The sequence below is a fragment of the Sceloporus occidentalis genome, unplaced genomic scaffold (genome assembly GCF_023333645.1).
Source record: "Sceloporus occidentalis isolate IW3139 unplaced genomic scaffold, rSceOcc1.0.p SCAF_5, whole genome shotgun sequence".
In the NCBI taxonomy this organism is placed as follows: domain Eukaryota; kingdom Metazoa; phylum Chordata; class Lepidosauria; order Squamata; family Phrynosomatidae; genus Sceloporus; species Sceloporus occidentalis.
The window spans coordinates 172,983,058-173,006,275 of NW_028316985.1; the positions used below are offsets into that span (position 1 = coordinate 172,983,058).

General features: G+C 40.3%; 3 protein-coding genes across 3 annotated transcripts in view; 2 read left to right on the forward strand and 1 right to left on the reverse strand.

Moving 5' to 3' along the window:
* LOC149313149 (E3 ISG15--protein ligase HERC5-like) overlaps positions 1 to 23,218 on the reverse strand; it is a 41,513-nt gene that overhangs the window by 5,457 nt on the left and 12,838 nt on the right. The window contains exons 10-21 of the mRNA XM_089526137.1: positions 21,741 to 21,800; positions 21,363 to 21,465; positions 19,945 to 20,128; positions 18,685 to 18,851; positions 16,786 to 16,893; positions 16,345 to 16,383; positions 15,369 to 15,473; positions 14,342 to 14,452; positions 6,615 to 6,758; positions 4,156 to 4,322; positions 2,744 to 2,810; positions 1,339 to 1,421 (exon numbers count right to left, since the gene is read on the reverse strand). Of these exons, the coding sequence (XP_089382263.1) occupies positions 1,339 to 1,421; positions 2,744 to 2,810; positions 4,156 to 4,322; positions 6,615 to 6,758; positions 14,342 to 14,452; positions 15,369 to 15,473; positions 16,345 to 16,383; positions 16,786 to 16,893; positions 18,685 to 18,851; positions 19,945 to 20,128; positions 21,363 to 21,465; positions 21,741 to 21,800 (1,338 nt within the window). The remainder of the gene's footprint in view (positions 1 to 1,338; positions 1,422 to 2,743; positions 2,811 to 4,155; positions 4,323 to 6,614; positions 6,759 to 14,341; positions 14,453 to 15,368; positions 15,474 to 16,344; positions 16,384 to 16,785; positions 16,894 to 18,684; positions 18,852 to 19,944; positions 20,129 to 21,362; positions 21,466 to 21,740; positions 21,801 to 23,218) is intronic.
* On the forward strand, positions 8,608 to 12,417 carry PYURF (PIGY upstream open reading frame). Its single transcript, XM_089526138.1, has 2 exons — positions 8,608 to 8,831; positions 12,276 to 12,417. The coding sequence occupies exons 1-2, from the start codon at positions 8,629 to 8,631 to the stop codon at positions 12,415 to 12,417; spliced, it is 345 nt and encodes a 114-aa protein (XP_089382264.1). The 5' UTR covers positions 8,608 to 8,628.
* On the forward strand, positions 12,398 to 13,430 carry PIGY (phosphatidylinositol glycan anchor biosynthesis class Y). The gene has a single exon (XM_089526139.1). The coding sequence runs from the start codon at positions 12,398 to 12,400 to the stop codon at positions 12,674 to 12,676; it is 279 nt and encodes a 92-aa protein (XP_089382265.1). The 3' UTR covers positions 12,677 to 13,430.

Sequence of the window (23,218 nt, forward strand, 5' to 3'; positions counted from 1 at the left end):
ACTTGTCTATACTAAGCCTTACTGTGTTTTATTAGAGCATACTCTTAAATAATTTGAGATGGAAGCTTGAAAAAGTTTCTTTGGGGGACTACAACTCCCAGGGATTCTGCCACAATGGCCATATTACCTGGGGGACTCTAGGAGTTAAAGCTCCCAAAATAACTTTTTAAAATGTAAGACTGTGCCTAAAAGACAGCAGGAACTGGAAGCCTCTGCTTTGGTGGTTGCCTTTCCAATGAATGTGCAGCTTTCCACAAGCCACTCTCTTGACCTTCAGTAAAATTTAGATGAACAATGATTTCCACAATTAGTCCTAGGCTTAACCATTCTACCCGAAAACCTTCCCACCCTTAACAGCTAGGATTAATACTGATTTGGGAATCTGGAGGAGGAAGGTTCTTAAAATGACTAGAAGTAGCATTTGGGCATGAAAGGATTCAGTAAATGGAGAAGATCTAAGCTATTCTCCCTTCTATCTACCAGTGCTTGCCACCAGTAGATATCTTGTATCACAAAATTGGAAATGCTATGTTTTCTTCACAACACATAATTTACCTCAAGAGCAAATGTGATTAGGGTTGCCATATCCCACCGGGGGGCGGGACAATCCCAGTTTGGGAGGGGCCAACCCGGTCCCGGTCCGGTTTGGCGCCCAAACCGGGACAGCCCCGCCCACCGCGGCCACCTCAGGCCCCACGGCGGCTCCAAGGCCTTGCTGAGGCCTGGGAAGGCTCTCCGCGGTTGGAGCTCCAGCCGCGGAGACGCTCCCTCCCGGGCCCCAGCGAGGCCTTAGAGGCGGCTCCGCGGTCGGAGCTCCGGCCGCGGAGTCCTCCAAGGCCTCCGCAAGGCCAGGGAGGAGGAGGAGGCCGCTTCCCACCTCGGCGATTGCCGCGATGAGGAGCGGCCCCTGCCTCTTTCCCGGCCTGGGAGCCTGCTGAGGCTTCCTCCCAGGCCGGGAGGAGGAGGAGGACGCTTCCCCTTGCGGCGATCGCCGTGATGAGGAGCAGCCTCCGCCTCTTTCCCGGCCTGGGAGCAGGCCTAGGCTTCCTCCCAGGCCGGGAGGAGGAGAAGGAAGCCTGGCACTGCGGCGATCGCCGCGATGCCAAGCTTCCCCCCGCCCTTCTCGGCCTGGGAGCCGGCCTAGGCTCCCTCCCAGGCCGGGAGGAGGAGGAGGAGGACAAGGTTTAAAAATCTAGGACTTTTTTTTTTTAATTTCCTAGCCAGGAAATTAAAAAAAAAAAAAAAAAGTCCTACATTTTCAAACCTTGTCCTACATTTGTCCCGGTTTCGAGGTCCTCCATTATGGCAACCCTAAATGTGATTCAAAATAAAACATACCTGTTGAACTTAGTGACAGGAAGGTTGGCACCATTTTCTTTCAGATCGTTCTCAATTTTAGATCCTTCATATTCTTCCACTATCTAAATAGTTATAAAGGTTAAATAAAAATAAAAATGATTATAGATCATAAGACATGCTGCTGTTATTTCAAATGGCTGACTGCATCTGCCACTAGGTGATTGAAAGATGGCTTTTCCGCCTTTATATGTCAACCCAGGAATGGTAGCTTCCAGAAAAATCCCTGTAAGATTACTACTCCAAAGTTTCAAGGTGCAGCTGCCACGGACCCTAGAATGCAGTGCGACCCGGCTGTATCTGTATCTCAAGCACCGATCAACATGATCAATACTAACCACCTGCCACCAATCCATCAAAGAAACCAAACAGATTCCTTAGTTATGGATCTTTTAGGAAAATCATAAACTTAAGGCATTGTATGAAAGAGTAAAAAAATGAAAATGATGAATTAAGAAAAAAGGAAGACTTCCATATAAGGACTATCAACTATCTTCATGAAGCATTAAAATGCGCTCATGAACAGACTGAGAATCAGACATATCATCAACGGAGACTGGAACATCATTATTAATGCCAACACACACACACACACAAAAAAAAAACAGAAGAGAATTTTGCCAACGGTGATATCTGGTCATTTATGTTTTGTTCTTGAGTTTGCCAACAGTCATCTTCTGGCCTGGAGAGAGTGAAAGGACAGGCCCAACGCCATCGGGCCTGAAGGAGAAGAGCCCTCCCTCCAGTCCATCTGCCTTGGTCCAGGCCTCAGAGGAAGAGAAGAACTGCTGGACCTGATCCCCTTCGCCACCACCATTCCCTTCTCCTTTTGTGTTGTGTCTTTTTCGATTGTAAGCCTGAGGTCAGGGAACCGTCTAATTAAAATAAAAACTGTAAGCTGCTCTGAGAGCCTTTAGGGCTGAAGGTCGGGGTATAAATACAGTAAATAAATAAAATAAATAAATGCTGGATACTGAATGCAGCAATATAAACCACATAAAAGAGCATCTCTACATCAATCTGTCTGGCAACTGACATAGTCTTATAGTGAAATCATTGTCTATATGGGTTAGGAGTGGAGCATTTGTACTCTATAGCACTAGGATAGGTCCATTCAAATGGCCAGCACATTTAATAGCAATTGCTCCTATCAAATAATGTTGAGCTTTACAAAACAGTATTGCTTCTCTGTTTTCGTATTGTTAGATTTTATATTGTTACAATTTGTACTACTTTTTTAAAACTGGTCTGTCAATTGTTTTAGATTAGGGACATCAGATAATTTAAAAATAAACAGGAAACTTGTTCAGAAACAAAAGCAAAGTTCTTTGCCTACAGTCATACATGAGAAACCTGGTACTATTAGAAGGGGATCAATATCTCTTACCGTGAAATCCAACATCATGTTTTCAATGACATCATCACATGGCTCATCTAGGATTGCCTGAAGACTACTAACAAGAAAAGAAAGTACAAAGTAGAACACATAATAATCCCAAGGCTAAAACATATACTGAAGGCAACAAATCCTGACTGATCTTCGATGATAAGCAGGGTCAGTCCTGATTAGTACTTGAATGGGAAACTGCCAAAAAATACTGGGTGCTGTAGACTATATTTCAGAGGAGGAAATTGGTAAAATCACCTCTGAGTATTTCTTACCTAAGAAAACCCTATGAAATTCATGGGATTGCCCTAAGTCGACAAGTGAACATACACAAAAAAACCCCATGTTTTTACTGGTTTCAGTGGAACATGCTTTCTAACATGCATATTTTGCTCCAATTACCACATTTCCATTTTCACATTTGGTTCCTTCTATAATTCTTTTGAGCCAATATGGTGTAGTGTTTGAGTGTTGGACTAGGACTCCAGAAGATCAGGGTTCAAGTCTCCACTCAGCCACTGGGTACCCTTGGGCAAATGAAAGAAAAACAACAGCAGACCAGGGATTGTCACATGTGGAGGGGATAAGGACACGATTACTCCCCTGTCCTTATCTCATCTTTGATTGCGATCTCATGAAAGGCTTTTAGAGCACAGCAGTTTTGCATTAACACGAACTCCCATTAATCCAAAATGCTGAACAATGTTGCTTCAATGATGGGACAATGACAGGATCTGCGTGTCATCATTTGAAAGTCTTTCCCACAATTGCAGTCAATTGCGCTTTCCGGATGGGATAACGTCCAGATAAGCACAATGTCGTATGAAAATCTTCTTGTGATCGCGCTATGAGGGCGGGAAAAGGACTGGACAAGAACGTTTCACCCCCTGTCAGATAATCTCCACCCTCTCTGAATAAATCTTGTCACACAAACCCTGTAGCAGGTTAACCTTGGGTTTGCCATATGTCGGAAAGGACTTGAAGGCACAAAACAAGGACAGGAAAAAAAGTCTTATTTATTTCAATAGAACTTTCTTTCAAATAAGAGTGTTTAAGACTGCAGCTTTCTGCTATGATCCATTACTAATTAAGGAAAGCTACTTGCCATTCAACTTGTGAACAAACATATTTTAAAATATGAAAGTCAACTAATCCTTGCAATTCTGATCAAAAAATTACGAACACTTTGGTCTCAAAAAAAGAGGAAGAAAGAAAAAGAAACATGGCACCACTTCTGAAACTAACTAATTTGGGTTTTGGTTTTGTTTTGGGTTTTTTGCATGAGGTTTTGTAGATATAAACCCACTTCTGCTTCTGTGGATGCCATCCAGAGTGATCTATCATGTTATCATGTTAACAGTACCTTCTAATGTTATACATACACAGATATGAGAAATAAAATTATTCCATACCTTCCTACAACAGGAGACAGCTCCTTTAAATCTTCCAGAGTTGGCTGAATATTTGCCATCTTCTTGAAAAGAGCAAGAGGGAAAGGGAAGGGAGCTATCTTCAAATTATACAGTGCCATTCCAACCAGATTCCCAATTAGAAAATATATGCCTTCCTGTGCTGGTACCTAATATGAAAATGAATTAGACATTGAACAATGCTTTTTAAAAGTCCCACAACTATTTCAGAATTTTTTAAAAGGGAAGCCACCTGACATTTTCCCCCTTGGGCAAAGTTTAGCACTGTACAGTATTTCTAAACCAGTCCATTTTCTTTTATTTATTTACGTATTGACTTACAAATTGAAACTATTCCAGATTACAGAAGAGATAGCCCCGATCAATTGAAAGCATGAAACAGAGATTTAATCGCTGCTGGAATTGGACAGTGATTATACTTCTGCTGAAACCTCAGGTTCAAAGCTTAGGTGTACTTAGACTCTACTCCAAGCCTTTAAGGCTAGGTTTCAGAGGTGGCCAGGAGTGTATTTACACAGTTAAGACCAGTGGGCCAGCTTCTTCCATTTCTGGAGGAGTCAGAGCTGACTATGGTGACACACACCTTGATTACATCCCATCTGGACTACTGAAACACATTCTGCGCTGCCTCTTTCCTTGGTCAAAAATGCTACCACCAAAGTGTTGATCGGGGCTGATTACAGGGAATATCCAACAACTTCTCTGGTTACCAATTCATTTCTGGGACAATTCGAAGTGCTGGTTATAAACTATAAAGCCCTACGCAGCTTAAATCTGTATTATGTGAAAGATCATATCTCCCTATGAATCTGCCAGTGTCTTAAGATCCTTTCTCTCGTTCTTCATGTTGTCTCAGGCATATTTGAGAAGGACATGAAACCAGGGTGACCAATGTCCTCACCGCAAAGGAGGACAAGGCACCACAAAATGTAAGACATACAAGGAAAATGTAGGACATTATCAAATACAAGCTAAAAACACTCATATAAATGTAAATTCATGCTTCTTTATAATGATAAAAATGGAGGACTTTTTGGAATTATTCCTGGACACAAGGTTGAATTGTGGGACATGTCCACGAAAAAGAGGACATCTGGTCATCCTACACAAGACAGAGCCTTCTCAGTTGCTGTTCCCAGACTTTGGCATTCCTTTCCACAGGAGGTTAATTTGACCATATTTTTACCTTTCTTTTGCCAGTAGGCAAAACATTTTTATTCCAACAAGCATTTAACAATTAATTGGTTGTGTGGAGTCTTTCTTAAGAGGGTGCAGGCTTTGCTGTAATTTTAACTTTATTGCTTTTTTTAAAAATGATTTTACATTTATTAAAATTTAATGGTGTTTTAATATGACAACTTGTTTGTCTTTTAACTTGCTATTATCAGGTTTCGAGCTTCATCTTTTTTAGCCTTGTTGTAATCTGCCTTGGGTCCTACCCAAGGAGAAAAGTGGGACATAAAATAAATAAATAAAATTAATTTATATCCCACCTTTCTCCTGGCACGAGACCTGAGGCAGCCGATAACAAATTAAAACAAAGTACATACAGCTAAAATCTTATTTTATAAAAGTGTAAATAATAAACGGTTCTATTAAAAGCACTAACACGTTCTAACACATTTTTAAAAACTTGTATTTCAACTTGCTCTGGTAATTGGTCAAGCACTTTGTAATAAAGCTCTCTGCTTTCTGATCCTCTCCACAAGTTTGACACAGGAACAGAAGAGAGTTTATGAGATTTATGGAAAATCAGCAAGGACCTCTAATTCACAGGAGTTTAGCAACAAACTGTCTGATTTTCTTCATAAAGTAGGCTGCTGAAATCCAGAAAGCTTGGCAAACAGGAATATAGATATTTCTGTGAAAGGGTTTGTATGATCCCCCCCCCCTTTCTCTGGCAACAATAAGATTGAATAAAGAATGGGGAAACATGGGAGGACTGCAAATTGAAGATGACTTCATCTGGACCTTCTATAAACTTCCACTAATGAGACAATGAGATCACACAAAAAACAAGGGAGTGTGGTTGCCAACAAAAACAGAAACTACTTGTCTCCTGGCCCTACAAAGTCCTAAATTCACAATTGTTCTGCATTGCCATGCTACTACCCAATATCACAGGCTGCAATTAGGGGACAAGAAAATGAAGAGAGAAAAAACCTGCCACATTAGAATGGAGATAAGTTCTAACAGAGACATTTTGTACTATTAAGAAGGTGAATGAGAAAGCTGTTTTCTCATTTATACTTTTTGTTTTCAACACCATGCCTAGTTTGGCTTTAAAATTTCATCTCAGTTGCACCACTATTTTGTTTCTCATAATTTACATGCAGAGAGAATCCTTTTGTATGTGCTATCAGTTGTTATTAGTATAAGGCAATACAGGCTAGGCCAGATGTAGTAATCCAGATTTGGTAAAAGTAAAAATTCACACATACCTGGTGGGAAAACCAAATCAGATGTGAGTTATCAAAATGCCTAAATATCTTTATTTCTGGAGCACACAGTTCCCTTCTGAGGACTGTAAAGAATTCCTGAGATACGCCTCCATCATCAATCCCAGGTTCTCCTTCAAAACACACCTGATGAATTAAAGTCAGATTGTTGATACCAATTTAGGTACATTATATAGATAATTTTATCCCCACGGATAAGTTTTGAATAACAACTCCTTGTTTTGTTTGGCACTACTGATAATGCTGTGTGATTTGTTTATTATTCTTATTTCGCAGACATGAAACTGACTCAGCCAGAGCCGTGCAGCTGAAATGGGAATGGTGTTTGACAGATGAAATCAACAAGAGTTAACTTCTCTAGAGCAGTGCTACTCAAAGTGGCTATCTGTGGATGAATGCCATGAGAAACTGGCTGCCAGTCCATAGCAGAAAGAAAGAGTTGATGCCAAGAAGTACAAATATAGTGCCAGTGCCTGGTACACTGGAGAAGAAACTCTTGTTGGTGTACCACATCAGATATCTTAAGAAGCATTGCTCTAAAGGACACATTTTTATTTGAAGGGCTCCCAAAGGACAGTCCTCTTTGTCAATATCTTTTCTGGATAAGGGGCTGTTCGATTCAAATTAATGCTGGAATCCCAGGATTCCATAGCATTGAGCAATGGCAGTTAAAGCGGTGTCAAAACTGCACTACATATGCAGTGCAGGTGAAGCCTTTCTTAGGCTGCACCCACATTGCAGAAACAATCCAGTCTGGCACCACTTTAAGTGCTATGGAATTCTGGGAATTGTAGTTTGTTGTGACACCAGAGCTCTCTGATAGACAAGGCTAAACATCTCACAAAACTTCAAGTTGTGTGCCTTCAAGTTGTTTCTGATTTATGGCGATCCTTCCTATCATGGGGTTTTCTTGCCAAAAATTTGTTCAGAGGAGGCTTGCCCTTGCCTTTCCCTGAAGCTGAGAGTATGTGACTTGGCCAAGATCACCCAGTGGGTTTACATGGCTGAGCTGGGAATCGAACCCTGGTCTCTAGAGTCATAGTCCAACATTCAAATCACTACCCAGTGGTTCCCAAACTTTGGTCCTCCAGATGTTTTGGACTTCAGCTCCCAGAATTCCTGGCTGTTGGCTAGGCCTTCTGGGAACTCAATTAGAAAACACTTGGAGCGGGCTAAAGTTTGGGAACTAAAGCACGGCACCATGCTGGCTCTCCAAAACTACAGTTCCCAAAATGCCATAGCCTTGAGCCACTGCAGTTAAAGTGGTGTCAAACTGGATTATTTCTGCAGTCGGATTCAGTTTACGTGGTTTACTCTAGAACTGTGGCCCCCAAACCGTGCCCTTTAAGAAATGTTTTTTTGACTTCAGTTCCCAGAAGCCTAGTCAGCCATGTTGGCCAATGGTCTGGGATTCTGGGAGGTGAAGTCCAAAATCCTGCACAGTGGTCCCCAAAAACCAGCCCTCTCTGAGTTTCCTGAGTCCACTGAGTAGATTACACTACACCAGTGGTTCTCAACCTTTGGTACTCTAGATTTTTTGAGACTTCAACTCCCAGAATTCCTGAACAATGAGCATATTGACTTGGACTTCTGGGAACTGAAGTCCAAAACACCTGGAGGCCCAAAGGCTGAGAACCAGTGCTGCTGTTCCACTTTTACTGCTCTGGCTGCCCCCTGTTGCATTCTGGGATTTGGAGTTTTAAAGAGGGGGCATGCAGAATCCTCAGCCAGAGCTCTTAGGCCTCAGTGGACTGCAAAACCCAGAATGCAACGGGAGTTACCCAGAGCAGTAAAAGTGGAGCAGCAGCACTGTGCGATCGTAGCACGCTAATCTAGACATTAAAAGCCTTGAAGCTCTGGCTAGGAACCTAAAGCAGAGCGTCTCGGTTTCCGGGGGGACCGCTTTCAGCGACGGACCGAACGTGCGAAGCCTAGCCCTTTCCCTTAATGACCTTGGAAGGAGGTTGCCACGGCGACGGAGGTGCAACCGCGAATCATGTCGGCGCTGTTTCTGGGAACCTGGCGCTCCTTCACTCGCGTTCCGCTGCGGCCGCCATTTCGCGTTCCCTTGGCCGCCCGGGCCCTTTGCGAAGCGGAGAACGCGGGGAAAGCCACCGGGGAAGGCCAGCCGCCTCGCCCGCCCTTCGACCTCAGCCTCCTGGAGGTCCTCGCCTGCCCTTTGTCTAAGAAGCCGCTCAGGTCAGACCCCTTTCAGCCTGCCTCCATCTCCCTGCCTCTTTGTCTATTCCTTTTGCTCTCTCTTTGCTCTTGAAGTCATGACCATACTTTAGATAATTACAGCTTCCATGTTTCTTATTTGTACCTTTTGGAAGACCAGGGTTCGAATCCTGGTTCATCCATCGAAAACCCACTGTGACCAAGGATTGATTTAGCTGCTCAGCAAGGAAGAGAGTACTGTTTTGTTCCCTTCCAGCTAATATACTATGATTCTGGAGACCAGGGTTTGATTTCCCAGTTTGACCATGAAATTATCCACTGGGCAATCAGTCACACTCTCTCAGCCTTCTTCAGGGGAAGGCAATGGTGGCAAACCTCCTCTGGACAAACCTGGCCAAGAAAACCCCATGAGAGCCCGATCTTTAGGTCGCCATTAAGCCTGAAACGACATGAAGGCTTATAACAACGACGACTGGCTTTAAAAGTGTAATAATGATGATATTTCGGTGTATTTGGGGGGGGGGGGGGAGCTTGGTACATAAAGAGCCAGCATGGCACAATGGTTTGAGCGTTGGGTTATGACTCTGGAGACCAAGGTTCAAATCCCAGCCCGGCCCTGAAAGCCACTGGGGGACCTTGGGCAACAACAAAAACTCCAACTTTCTGCTTCTCTCTCTCTCTCTCTCTCTCTCTCTCTCTCTATCACACACCACTTCTCTGCTTTATAGATCTTTTCTGCAGAGTTTGGAAAGTTAGGATTACAATTCCCAGAATCCTGGGCCGTGTTGGAGGCTTGTGTGCCTTCAAGTCCTTTCCAACTTAATGGCTTCCCTACGGCAAACCTATCATGGGGTTTTCTTGGCAAGTTTCTTCAGAGGGGATACTTCTGAAGCTGAGAGACTGCGACTTACCCAAGGTTACCCAGTGGGTTTCATGGCTGAGACAGGATTTGAACCCTGCTCTCTAGTGTCCTAGTCCAATGCTCAAACCACAGCGCAGTGCCAGCTTTCTAGGACGATTTAATGCAGACCGTGCTATAATTCCCTGACAATTGTGTTCCTGTTGTATGCCTTCAAGTCATCTGACTTGTGGCAACCGTAATGTGAACCTATCACAGGGTTTTCTTGGCAAGATTTGGTCAGAGGGGTTTGCCTCCTTTTGAGGCTGAGAGAGCATGACTGGCTCAAGGTGACCCAGTAGGTTTCTATGGCTGAGCAAGAATTCGAACACTGGTCTCCAGAGCCATAGTCCAATGCTCAAATTACACCAAGCTGGCTCTCTTGGCAATTTACTCTTGCTCATTTGCCACCTGCAGTAAAAGGGGATAGTAACCCTGGGATTCACTCCCACCTCAGGCATAGTCCCTGACCATGCGCTGCTTTCTCTGTGAGTGACTTAAATTGCCAGCATTCCAACTCAGGGGCTGCCATACTGTTGCTGCCGCCTCCTGCCTGCCCCTGATCTGCAGGTTTGTTGATGGTGGAAGCTCACAGGTTCCCAGCAATGGTGTCACAAGGGGGTGCGGACCGCACCAGATGACACCGAAGAGTGACACCGTTGCTTCTCAAACATCTGCATTTTGGCAGAAATAGGCTATGGCATTCACCTGTGTCTCTGTTTAAAACGCTGAAGAGAAGGTGTGAGTGGGGTGAGGCTCAGTGGGAGGAGAAAGGAGAGGCCTCTGCTTTTTAAAAGAAATATAAATATTTTAAAAATTTTTTTTAATGTTTTAAAAATATTTTTAACTTTTTAAATTTTTCTTTGAAAACATCATATTTTACCAAATTTTCACTTTAACCACATGAAACTATGTATATGTAAACACGTGTATTCTGAGCGTATGATACTGAAATATAAAGGTATAATTTTAATTTTGCTAGTTGTTTATGTCACAACTATTACCAACACATTCAGTGATATATGAGGATTATGATTTATGAACAAATTAGTACAAAAATATTATTAAGGATTCTGTATGAATGTGGTATGGGAGGAGGTTAATGAGGTGACACAGTGAGTTACCGCACTGGGTGACAGCAACCCTAGGGATGCCATTGGTTCCCATTACCATCTGTGGATGTGTAGTAGGCTTGTTCTCTCTACTACCAAAGCAATTTTTTGAGGCAAAGCACCACTGTTCCTAGATGTACTATGTGCATTTGTTGCAGAGATGTCTCATAATTTAAAGATCAGATATAATATTAATGGCATTAGTTAAAACTGTAAATGATGTAAGTTTAATCAGAAAAGTGATTTAATGGACATTGAATTTAGTGGTTTGCTTGTTCAACCAAATGGGCAATATAATAATGGTTTTATTTGTTTCACAGTGTGAATTAAAGGTGCATATAATATTAGTACATGCATTTTGAGAACTAATATAATGTGTCTGTTGGCAGATGAAAACTGCATGCCCTCACAGAGATATAACTAGAGAGAGGATTTTAAAGAATGAATCACACTGAGAAAGCAAATCAGACAACTAACAACATCTTGAGATAATTGGGACAGTAAGTTTCACTACCTAAAACACACACAGATACCAACAGATTACCCATCACCACGGACCTTTCAGTTATCTGCTATTAACAGCTAAACTTAGCAAATGAACAAAGATGTAGGAGTGAACTGATTATATAAGTGCAATGACCTCACACACTCTTTCCCTTAACACTGGAAGATGCTGGAAAGATTCTTGCTGGAGATTGTATGTCAGAGCTGTCCATAAGCAAACTCCCAGTTCCACTCCTCCCCTTCTGCATCACACTATCTTGACATTTTCCCTACATACTCACATTGGAAACACATAAGCTAATTTTTTTTCTTTCCTCCTCTAGATTGATCTGAATCAGTTCAAATCGTTCTGTGCTGCTCCAGAACCAAATCAGCTGATTCAGAGTTGGAAGAAATCAGTCTGAATTGGCCCAATCACTTTTGGATTTATCTTAATCAACTGCTCATTCCTAAAAATGTTAGACTTACAGTATACCTGGGATATCTGTCATAAGAATTGTAAGACAGTAACACAGATTTCTCAAAACTTTGTTGGGCTTTCCCTGATGAGAAAATTACTGATGGTAGGGCAAGCTTTCCTAGATTAGTATTTATGTGTGATATACATTCACAGGGAAGTGAAATGTGTGTTGTAGAATATTCCATATACAGTGTGCATAGCAACAGTGAGGCCAATAGACTTTACAATTCTATGTAATGGAGCGTAACCTTGAATGCATCCTGAAAATCTCAGCACCACACAGTGAAAGATGTAAGTAAGGTAAAGCAGAGTAAACCAATGAAAAAGGGCAGGACAAAGTTTTCATAGAGCAAGAAATCTAAATGCCACTAGAACATTAAGTGTTACTGAAATACTGATTTGCCTACTTCTTTCTACCGGTACTTTGTTAAATCGTATTCTTAAAGAAAAGACAGCAGCAAATCCAACCTGTCAATATTTATGTTTACTAGGTATGAAGAATCCACCAATGAATTAATTAACGAAGAGTTGGGCATTGCCTACCCCATCACTGACGGCATTCCTAATATGATCCCCCAGGCTGCAAGGATGATTGGCAAAGAGAAGCAAGAAAATGAACCTGAGAGGACCTAGAAAATTTTCTTCTTATGAAAGACAAACACAGGTGGCTAAGAAAATGTTTCTGTCACTGCCTACAATGACTGTACTTGTCCCACTGTTGTCTTTAGCTGGCCTGTTTTATTCAGCCAGTGTAGATGAAAACTTTCCTCAGGGCTGCACAAGTACCACCAACCTGTGTTTCTACAGCCTGCTGCTTCCAGTTACAATCCCAGTTTATGTGTTCTTCCACCTTTGGACCTGGATGGGCCTTAAACTCTTTCGCCACAACTAGGGTAGACTGAAATGAGTGAATCTCTCAGAAGTGAGCACTGACTAAAAGGTGTGGCTTCCTATATTTGTTTTTAATAGCTTGTCCCATGGATCTGAAGTCATCCCTAACAAGCAGTGACTAAACACATTTAAATAAACATGCACTCAGGTGCACAGAAAACTTGCATACTTTCTGGGGCATAAGAAATAGATGCTTTTACCTACTAGCACCAGACCAGATCCATGGGAATAGTCAGCCACAGAAGTGTGGGCGTAATGCAAGCAACACTTAGGTTAACAGTGAGTCATACAGACAAAGCAGCTGGAATGGACTGTATCTGATTTCACTGACCATTTGCCATGCCCATAAGAGAGGCACTACATTTCCGCCTTTGGATCGTGAGGATGTGGGCTGGAAGCTGCACTATAAGTTTTGTCATCCCTTAAAAAAGTCCTGTGCAGAAATATCCTAAAGTAGAGCTTAAAGTTTTGCCAGATGCCTTCAAGCATTTATTTGTTGTCTTATCAGAGTTACTTGGAAGAATGGCTTTTCATACAGGATTTTCACAACACCCTTCATGGCCCTATTGTATTTTCAGGTTACTGTCGCCTTATTGTTGAATGTGATGGTAATGGATAGCACTCAGGATTTTGCTTTGATTAATCTGCACTGTTTTCTCCTCATAGCTTTTATGTTTGAATTCATATGTATAAAAAGAACTGCTATTACCATATTGTGATCAAAACAATATAAATAAAGCAACTGCAAAACCAAATATATATATATTTAAATTTTGCTTAATCCTGTATTTGGATTTTTACCTTCCAGAGGGCTAACCTTCTTACTTATAACCTTCCAGCCCACCCCTAAACTAGCTCCAGAAGGCTTCCTAACTTTTCAAACCACTTTTCCAGAACAATAAGCTGGCAGGTAGTATAAAATGCTGTTAATGTTACAAATCATAATCATCATGCAGGGTTAAGCCTAACAAGATTTAGCTGCCATATATACCCATGTATAAGTAGAAACTTTAGTCAAAAAATTGATCCCAAAAATCTGAGTCGACTTATCCATGGGGCAACATAAGTATTGTACCTCAACTCTTATTTAAAAGGAACCAGCCCCTGGTAAAAGTCAGGAGCATCATCTGTCCTGGAAGCCTCGCTCTACTCTCATCCATCCAGCACAATTATGCTTGCTGGAATTTTGTTGGCATTGTTTTTCTTTGCTTCAGCTTTTATATTCTTTGTTACATTACCCCCATCTTATCCATGGATCATATCAAAAACCATAATTTTAGCCCCAAAACCTGTCCTTGATTTATGAGATCAACGTAGTGTCGAGTATATACAGTAGCTTTCAAAAAAAATATATATCCCAACAGAGCATGAGGGAATTTATGTTAAACAACTGTGGATCTAGGATAACAAGGGCTGTCTAACCAAATCTTGACAATGGTACTTTTCTGCACTACGACTCCCAGATCCTCCAGCTGTTTGGGAGGGGAAAAGCAACATTTCCATGTTGCTGAACCACAAGGTTTATGATCATGATGAACCACAAGGTTAGCGTCTGAGTGTATGTTCCAACGCTTTAAAATGTGATGTGTGAAGGTGCTGGTTGGTAAAACATTACATTTTAATTTCAAGTGAATGATTATTAGAAGTATAAAACTTGGTATCTTACTTTAAGACACTGCTGAAACCAATTTGCTGTCACACTTCTTATACATTGCCAGGTATCCTGCATCAGATGCTGTCTTCTAACACGCAGCTCATTGACCATATCACGGTTTTCCTATAAGGACATACATATTGAGTTACAAAACTATGATACCATTCTGCAATTACACCTTGCAATTTTTTATTAAAAAAACTTACTTATTTCATTTCAACAAACAACATTAAAACAACAAAATCAACAAAACTACCCCCTCCGGGCACGCGTAAGGGAAATACTGTGTATGCCCGAGCCCTATTGAAAACAACATTGCTTCTGGTGTGTGGCTTCAGCGTAAGTTGAAAGCTGAGTATGACACGCCCGCATATGACGTGGGCACACTGTACAAGATGTTTCAATGGAAACAGTCATCTATTCCAATCAGGTGGCCATTGCTCTTAATTTGGAAAACTAGTCTTGCAATCTCCAAAACTAAAATCTGAAGATTTAATATACAGCAATCCTCCTGCTAGGCAACCAATTCAAAAAATCCAGAGACTATTATATCAGAACAACAACAACAAAAATCAGATGCTCTCCCCTCACACTGAAAGTGGTCCTCCATTGACACTTCATTCAAGAAGGAGTGCTTAGGAAAAAGCTTGGGGGTCTGAAAAGGTCATCCTTGATACAAGAAATTTCACAACTATCTCAAATTGATAAAAACTTAAGTGAGTTTGACATATATATCCAATTACTCTAGAAAAAGTCAGAATTAGTGGATTTGGACACTAGGAAAATTCAGGCCTTGTTCCATTACATGAAAGCTTATTACTATAACTTCATTAATAAACATTTCTGCCTTTTAGCTAGGACAATGAAAAGAAAGGCTGAGTAAAGAACCATTTCTTCCATAACAACTGCCACAGTCAGGCTACTTCATCCAAAGAGATCATCAAAGAATTTCACATATTCTACTCCAAATTATACTCCACTGAAACACCTACTTTAAAATTTGATGACTTTGACACCTTGCCATTTTTGATACACTTACCATTCTGCACGTAACATGAAGAAAAAAAGAATATAGTTTATGCACATTAATCTTGTCTTCCAACTCAAAGATACAAGGAAACAAGGTGAGTACCTCACATGCAAGCTGAAATGACAAAGTAGTAATTTAGAGTATAAGATCAATAATGTTAGTGCTGAGAAATCAACATTTCCCCCATGTTTGGTGTTAACATATTTGATGTATTCCATGGGTAACAGAAATATAAGAGAGTTTGAAGGAAACCAGAATTCTGAAGCATTTTCTAAAAAAAAAAAATCTTTCGGGGGAAAAGCCTACCATTGTTAATTAGAGGAAACTCAAAACAGGCCAATAACAGCCATGGTATGAGATGCCAGTGGGGATTGGGGGGACAGTAAGATGCAATGAAGACCAAACTAAGCACTCATTTGCATGCAGTAGCCTTATGCTCCTTTAACTGTCACTGATATACAATGCAGGAAGGTAGTGCAATATTTTATTGTTGAGTACCTGTTTTGACTTTGATGCACAACAGCACTTCAGTTTCTGTCCTCAGCTGGTTTATTTTAAGATTTTCAAAGGACTGTAGTAAAATCACTTTCTTGAGTCCAGACAACACTTTTGTACTGATGGTCATAAGTACCTGCTTTGCACTCTTAAGCTTTGCACTCTTAAGTCCATAGAATACTGGCCTCTTAGGCTATATTTAAGTGGCATCATTTCAGCCAGGAGGACAGAGAGAACGTTTCTTTAGATTAAACTATCTAGGATTTTTTGTTGTTGTTCCAAAATACATACATATAAGAAATGGTGACCCCTAACCTAGATGTTTCTGGGCAAATAACATACTAGACCCTTTTAGGAAAAGAATGTAGAATAAAAAATAAGTTAAATGGGGCAAATCTGTTGAGGCACACATGGAAAGGCAAGACAGCTAATCAGTTAATGACACCAATGAAACTGAAGCATAGCAAAACATAAACCATGTAATCCTTACTTCTAGTTCCTGCACCTTTGAATAAATTCTTCTTATCATCTGCTCCCAAGTTGGACAAAAGAAAATAGAAAAAATGAATTGAAACATTTTTAGTGATCAAATCTTAAATATTATCCTTTTACTAGACAGATTGCCAACTTTATAATAGCTTTGTTTCTCAGCGGTTGGAATACTGCATGAGCATCCTATGCCATCACATCATCTCAACCAGAAATGTTACCACCACAAACACAATACACAAAACAAAATAAAAGGATATTCATATTTACTTCTGATTTGGTGATGGGGGAAGGTTTGAGATGTTAAAAAAGGCATTTTAGAATATTCACCAAAATATTTGGAGTACAGTGGAATAAATCTGAATCTGAGGAATCAAAAGACAAGAGGAAAGGATGCTTAACTCCTTGAGGCATTAACAACCTAAGATGTCATACTACTTACTTGCTCTTGATTCCTTACATGAGTCATACTGGGACAAGACAGTATTATTTTCACTTCAGGAATGTAAAAGTTGCTTTCTTGGATTCTGAATCCAGACTTACAATTTACCTGCATTTATAAATACAAGATTAAAAGAAAGGATTATGCAATGTATGTGAAACTTGCTCTAAAATACTTTAACTCAGCAGTAACAGTAAAATGAAAGGAAAAATCAGTTAACCAGCTCTAAAGAAGCTACCTCATTTTAAAAATTGCCCATGCTTTATTTTTTAATTTTATAGTTACATTTATACCCTGCTTTTTCCTCCAATAGTCTTAAAGCAGGATACATGACTCTCCTTGCCGCTGATGCTTTGTTGCTTGCTTTGAGGTCAGGCTGACATGAGAGTGACTGGGCCCCAATCACTCAGCGAGTGTCATGATTTTTAGAAGCCAGATCCCAATCCAGGACTCATAACCAGGTGGACTTCCTTGAACAAGGGAGTTCTAAAGAAATAATGCAGTTGTAGAGAAAATCAACACTATAGAGAATACCAACACTACTTACCATCAAGAGCAGACCCCAAGCAGAAGTTTCCCTGCTATTTGTAGATTTCACATTAAGAAGAAAAACATGGGTTTTTCAGCAGCAAGGAGGGCCATGTATCCTGCTTTAATATTATTGGAGGAAAATGCAGTGTATAAATATAACTATAGATTTAAAAAACAAAGCATAATTTATAGATTCCCTCATACAAATCAGCAATTGGCAAACGTTTCTGTGATTTGACTTTGCCTGTAAAAGCTATGGTGGCATTGCTGTCTTGTCAGTGGTGAAGGTGTGGTATTTGGATTTCATTCTGGCTGGTCAAATCTTCTGAGCACCAGAGCAGGAATACCAACCACTCTGCCTTTCATTCATTCCTTTTGAGGGTTACTGACTTAATCACACTAGCCTGTTATCCTGCCACAATCCTGCTAGTTTAAGAATAGATGCATAACAGTTTGGCATCATTTCTTATCACACTTTCCCCATGATAATGCTTAGACGATCCATTGTCATATTATCTGTTTTCTGCACTGTCAATGTCAGGGGGTGCTTTCAAGGTACCCAATACTCATTGTCTGGCCAAGCTGAGGATGCACAGGGCGCACAGTAGTGTGAGAAGGAAAAGCAAGAGCCACAGCAGAAGCCCAGATGACTGGAGGCATGGCTGTCAGTGGGCAGGCTAGGGCCTTTTGTTCCTTTGGGTAGCTAGAGTTGAGAAGTAGCAGCAGCAAGAACACAAAGCCAGCAGCCCTGCAGACTTGAGCTCGCATTTTTGGGTTCACCGCTGCAGATCCTCCACAAGGCAGCTCTGCACTCAGGGAGGAAATGAGGGAACAAGCGATCCCAATTGCCAACAGTTTCCTAACGTGTGGAGTTTCTGTATGTATGTGCTTTGGGGATGGCAGGGAAGTGGTCACGGCAGTCATCTGGCTGGCCAGCCACTCCTCCTCCTAGATTACAACTCCACTGTCCAGGCTGGCTGGGTGATTCTGAAAGCCACAGACCAAAATAGAAAACAAGCTCTTATTCATGCCCTCAGTAATCTCTGGTGGCAATCTGTTGGGATCGGAGGCTAGTAGTGGGCAGGATACTGTTTCCCTGCCCCAGCATTGCCTCCATCTCCTCCATCTTTGCTAACATCCCTTTCCCTCTTCTCCCCTATCCATGACTGCCAAGATTAGAGGGTTTCCAAGTTGCCAGTAAGTTGCTATTGGTTATCCCTGCTATAAAGCACTGAAATGTAGTTCCCAGCTCATCACAGGGGGAAAAGGGAATTGTGCAAGTGGTGTAGAACAAACACTTCACCAGTGCTTCATTGTTGAAACTCTTACATAATGCCACACTCATTCAGTTCAAGAGTTTCTCCCTACCTCATAAAGCATCTGCAGAACTTGAAGAGGAGCAGTGAAGTCCAGGTTTATCTTCTGGAAACATCTCATGTGTTTAATGGCAGAAGAGATATTGACACTGATAAGTCTTTGATACATGCTAACTAGATCCTTGAAGAACATGACTTCTAGATCGGCCCACCAAGATCCTGTAAAGAGAGCTGATGGTTATAGATTGCAGTTTTGGAGCTAACCACAAAAACATCTGTGTCCCCATTCTAATTTATGGTGACCCTATACTAGGAGTTTCTTGGCAAGATTTATTCAGAGAAGATTTGCCATTGCTTTCCTCTAAGGCTGACAGCATGTGATTTGTCCAAGGTCCACCCATATCCAGAGTTTTAAAAAGTTCCATTTTTGAACTATACTCACAGTCCTCGTCTCCCAGAATTCAAACCCTGGTCTCCCAAAGTTCTAGAAAATCACCCAACCCACTACATCACACAATTTTCTATATTATGCTGGTTCTCTCACTGTAGGCTTAGATGTAATCTGTTCAGTAGAACAACATGCTCTCACTTCAAATGTACAATTTTTGAATTGTGTGTATGCTGCATTTGTTACTTTGCTTAATAATTACTTACTGTACATATATAATCTACCTTCTCTCTGGCAATTTCAAGGAACTGTATAGGGCTCTCTTGTTCTGCACTCTGTCCTCACAGCAACCTTGTAAAGTAGGTCAAGCTGAGAGATAATGTGAGCCAAGGTCACCCACTGAATTTCAAATGGCGACTTGAACCTGGATCTCCCAATTCCTACCAGTCCAACATACAAACCTCTGCACCACACTGGTTAGCATATATGACTAAGACAGACAGTAAAATGGAGAGGGCCTTTTCTGGACTCACCTTCCTGCATCGGTATCAGTATCCTTCTTCGTAGGTCTTCAGGAAAGCTTGAAAGACACATACACACACATACACCCTGTTTTTGCTGACTTTTTTCTTATTTTGGGGGCTACAATCTTCTATTTAGAATTGGTTATATTGTATTGTACTTGTTTTTCATTGTTTTTGTTAACTTTAAGGGTTAAAAGTTAACTCTCTTAAAGGCAAGCTAAACATAATTTTAAGCAAAGCAACAAAAACAACATACCATTGAAAGCCTTTGAGTAAATTAAAAAACAAACAAACCTTTGTATTCCAGAACACTTGAAGAACCTGTCCGCACGCCTATTTAATATTCGTAAAACTATTCAAGTGAAGTGATGCATGTCATCTCCAAATAAACTATCCTTACCAAGGATTTGCTTGTCCTTCTGTGGAAGAATACAAATAGCTTGTGCTAACTGACTAAGGAGACCATCTGACTTGATATCTTGTCTCCGTAAGAGGACAGGCACAATGAGGAAGACTCTGAGTGCTTCAGGTGAGGCAGGAACAGAAGAGAGAGACTTCAAAAGCTGCTGGAGGGCATTTAACACCTTAAGGCAGATAAAAGAAAAGCATAACAGCAATAAAATTTTTACTCTAAAGCAGCGTGTTCCATTTAGTAAAGTGACAGAAATAAAGTTTTAATTTCACAGGAGCAAAAGGTCTCACTGGAAACAGAAATGACAATATTAAGACCACTAAGGAGAATGTACTCATTCAAGACTGAATCAAGGCCATGGTTTCCTGTCCCAGTACAGCGCACATTCACACTGATTAAAAAGATCAGAAAGTCCTGAATATTTTTCCCCTGTTCTTTCCAATTTAATTTCGAGATCCATACATGCTTCATTTTATCCCAGGGTATTTTCTGTCAGATCCCAGTCCAGTCAGAGACTTTTTATACCAGTTTCCCAGATGGGTTTATTTTAACCAAATATAAAATTGAAAAGAAAAGGACCAAAATTTGGGACTCTCCAATCAGTCCGGATGTGCTTAGTTATCAGTGTAAACCTGGAATGCTTATGTGTTATCACCAGTTGATAGTCACAAGATTTATTAATTTATATATCTTTATCACTGAGTGTACCTTTTACATTCAGTGCCATTTGGATCTAGTGTTTTATACTATGCACATACAGTCTGGCAGTGGAAGATAAAAATAATTTATGCATCTGATGTAATGAACTCTATTGCACCATAAACCTGTTAAGTCTGGAAAAGTGCTATTTCCCAATTAACTAACTAACTAACTAATATTAAATCTTTTTTCCAGCCAGGAGATCCAGTGTGGTTTACACAACAAAGTTAAAAATGATATACAATATATGTGTGTGTGTGTGTTAAAAACAATTAAATTAGTATCATGATTAAATATCTATAAATTACAACAGCATAAAATAATTTAAAAGGCATAGTAAAAATAAAATGCAACAGACACACCCCTTAAAAAAACCCTTCTGCACACCCATTATCATGCATACTTTAGAAATATTGCTTGGTGTACACTGTAACAACTAGGAGACATTTCACACTATACAATTATAACACAATGATTCCACTATAACTGCTGTTGTAATTTATGGATATTTAATCATGATACTAATTTAATTGGGCAATAACAATTGACCTTTGGAACAAACCAAAACTACATTCCTAAATTTTGGTTGTAATGGGCTTCCTTGGAAGTTCTTATAAGAAAGTTGGTCTGTTCTTCCTATAGGACAAAAAGTGGAAATACTCCAGTCTACCCTACATGACATATAAGACTTTAGTGTTAAGTCTTACCTCTTTGAAGACTTTAGGCTTAGCAGCAATCATCTCACAGAAACGAAACACTGCTGGCATATCCACATTGGCAGTTTTCCAGGATGTTGCACAATTTCTCTCTCTACCAGAAAGACAAAGGATCAGTTGCAATCACAACCTCTTTCCTTGTTTATGAAAACTTACAGATTGTGAACACTTTGCAACCTATGTTTGACTTCAAAGAGTAACTGGAAAGAGCACATGCCTGCAGAAGTCCACAGAGTTCATTTGCCCGATCCCCCTTGCTAACTGTTAAAAAGATAAACCCAACCAAGTTTATTCTATGCTTGCTATCTCAGTCCTAGTTGACAGACCTCTTACTCAGAATCAGCAGACCACAAAATGAATGCAATTTACCTCTTCTCCCAAAAGCTTCCATTGATGCAAGCTGCAGAAGAGAAGATCAACTTAATTTCCCTGTTTGGTGGAAAAGAACAAAGCGTTTTTTTAGCATTTGTTTTTGGAATTCAGCAGTTCTTGCAATTCACAAGGAGGAATGTATGCTCCAAGTTCTTTTGACTGACTTCAGCTTCTCTGTGAGTCCACTTCTTAAGAACAGCCCTTTTCTATACTGAGCATCATAATACGACTGAGTTTTCTTGAGGTAATTCCGCAGATAATTTGTTTGATCTGGGAAACAGGGATAGTACAACCAACAGAAGGCATTATTCTGTTGACCAAGATTAGGAGCGGGGCTAGAATTTAAACCACACTTGGCCTGTTTTTGTTAGTCTGACTTCATACTTCTCTTTTTAAATTTAAAGTTGTCAAAGATACAGTAAAACTATTTAAAAAGAAAAGAAATACAAAAAAGAAAAAGTGAAAGAAAAGAAAAGAAAGAAAAATAAAGAAAATATGACTTCTGATCTTCCTTATGACAGTTATACATTATAGTTATTCACAGCGCTCTATCTACAAGCACAGCTTAACTCTTCTTTCAATTATCTACTCTAATTAATTATCATAACCAAAAGTTGCCATTCATTTTTTTTGGCTGGGTGTTTCCCCCCCCAAAGGATCAATAAGGGGTTTCAGATCTTTGAGTATTATCATTAACGACCTTATTCTAATCAAAGCAAACATATCCATTTTGACCAAATATATCAACTCCAACATTCATTTTTCCTCCATGACTTTTTTCCAACTATAGCTCCATCATCCCAAAAATGGTTAAATTCCAACTTTACTTAACTCATCCTTAGAATCACCTGCATCACCTTCTATATTTTCCATACATTATAAAACCTTTCCCACATACATCTAAAAACCTTTTATAAGTTCGAAGTTATTTTTCTAATAATGATACATCATTTTCTAAAAAAAAAATTATATAAAAATTCTCTTCAGAATGTAACATTATCACATTCTCAGTCCCTTCTGCCACATTAATTTGACATTAGTCCATGTGTATCTTATAGCCATAATTCTTAACTTATTTTAACAAACCCTCTTTAACTCATTATTCACTTTAGATTGGCTCTTAGTATGTCCCTACCCCATGCCTTTTCTAAACAATTTTTTCTAACATCAACAATTAGCCAGCTATTCTTCTGCTTAGCTTTCTCTGCCTTGGAGCACAAAGCAGAGATGTATCCTGTCGCAGTCCTCACCTGAAAGTCTGCCTCATACTTCTTCATCAATATCAGGGGCTGATTTACCCCTTAATAGAAATTCCAGGCCTGAATACACACAACAACAGTAGCTCACTAGACTAGTTCCTGAACCTCAGAATATGAAGTTGTTAGTTCAAGCCCAGGAGTCTTTGAGTCATCACCCACTACAAAAGATGCCACCACAAATCCATTTAAACCCAGAGTAGGAACAGTGTAACCCTC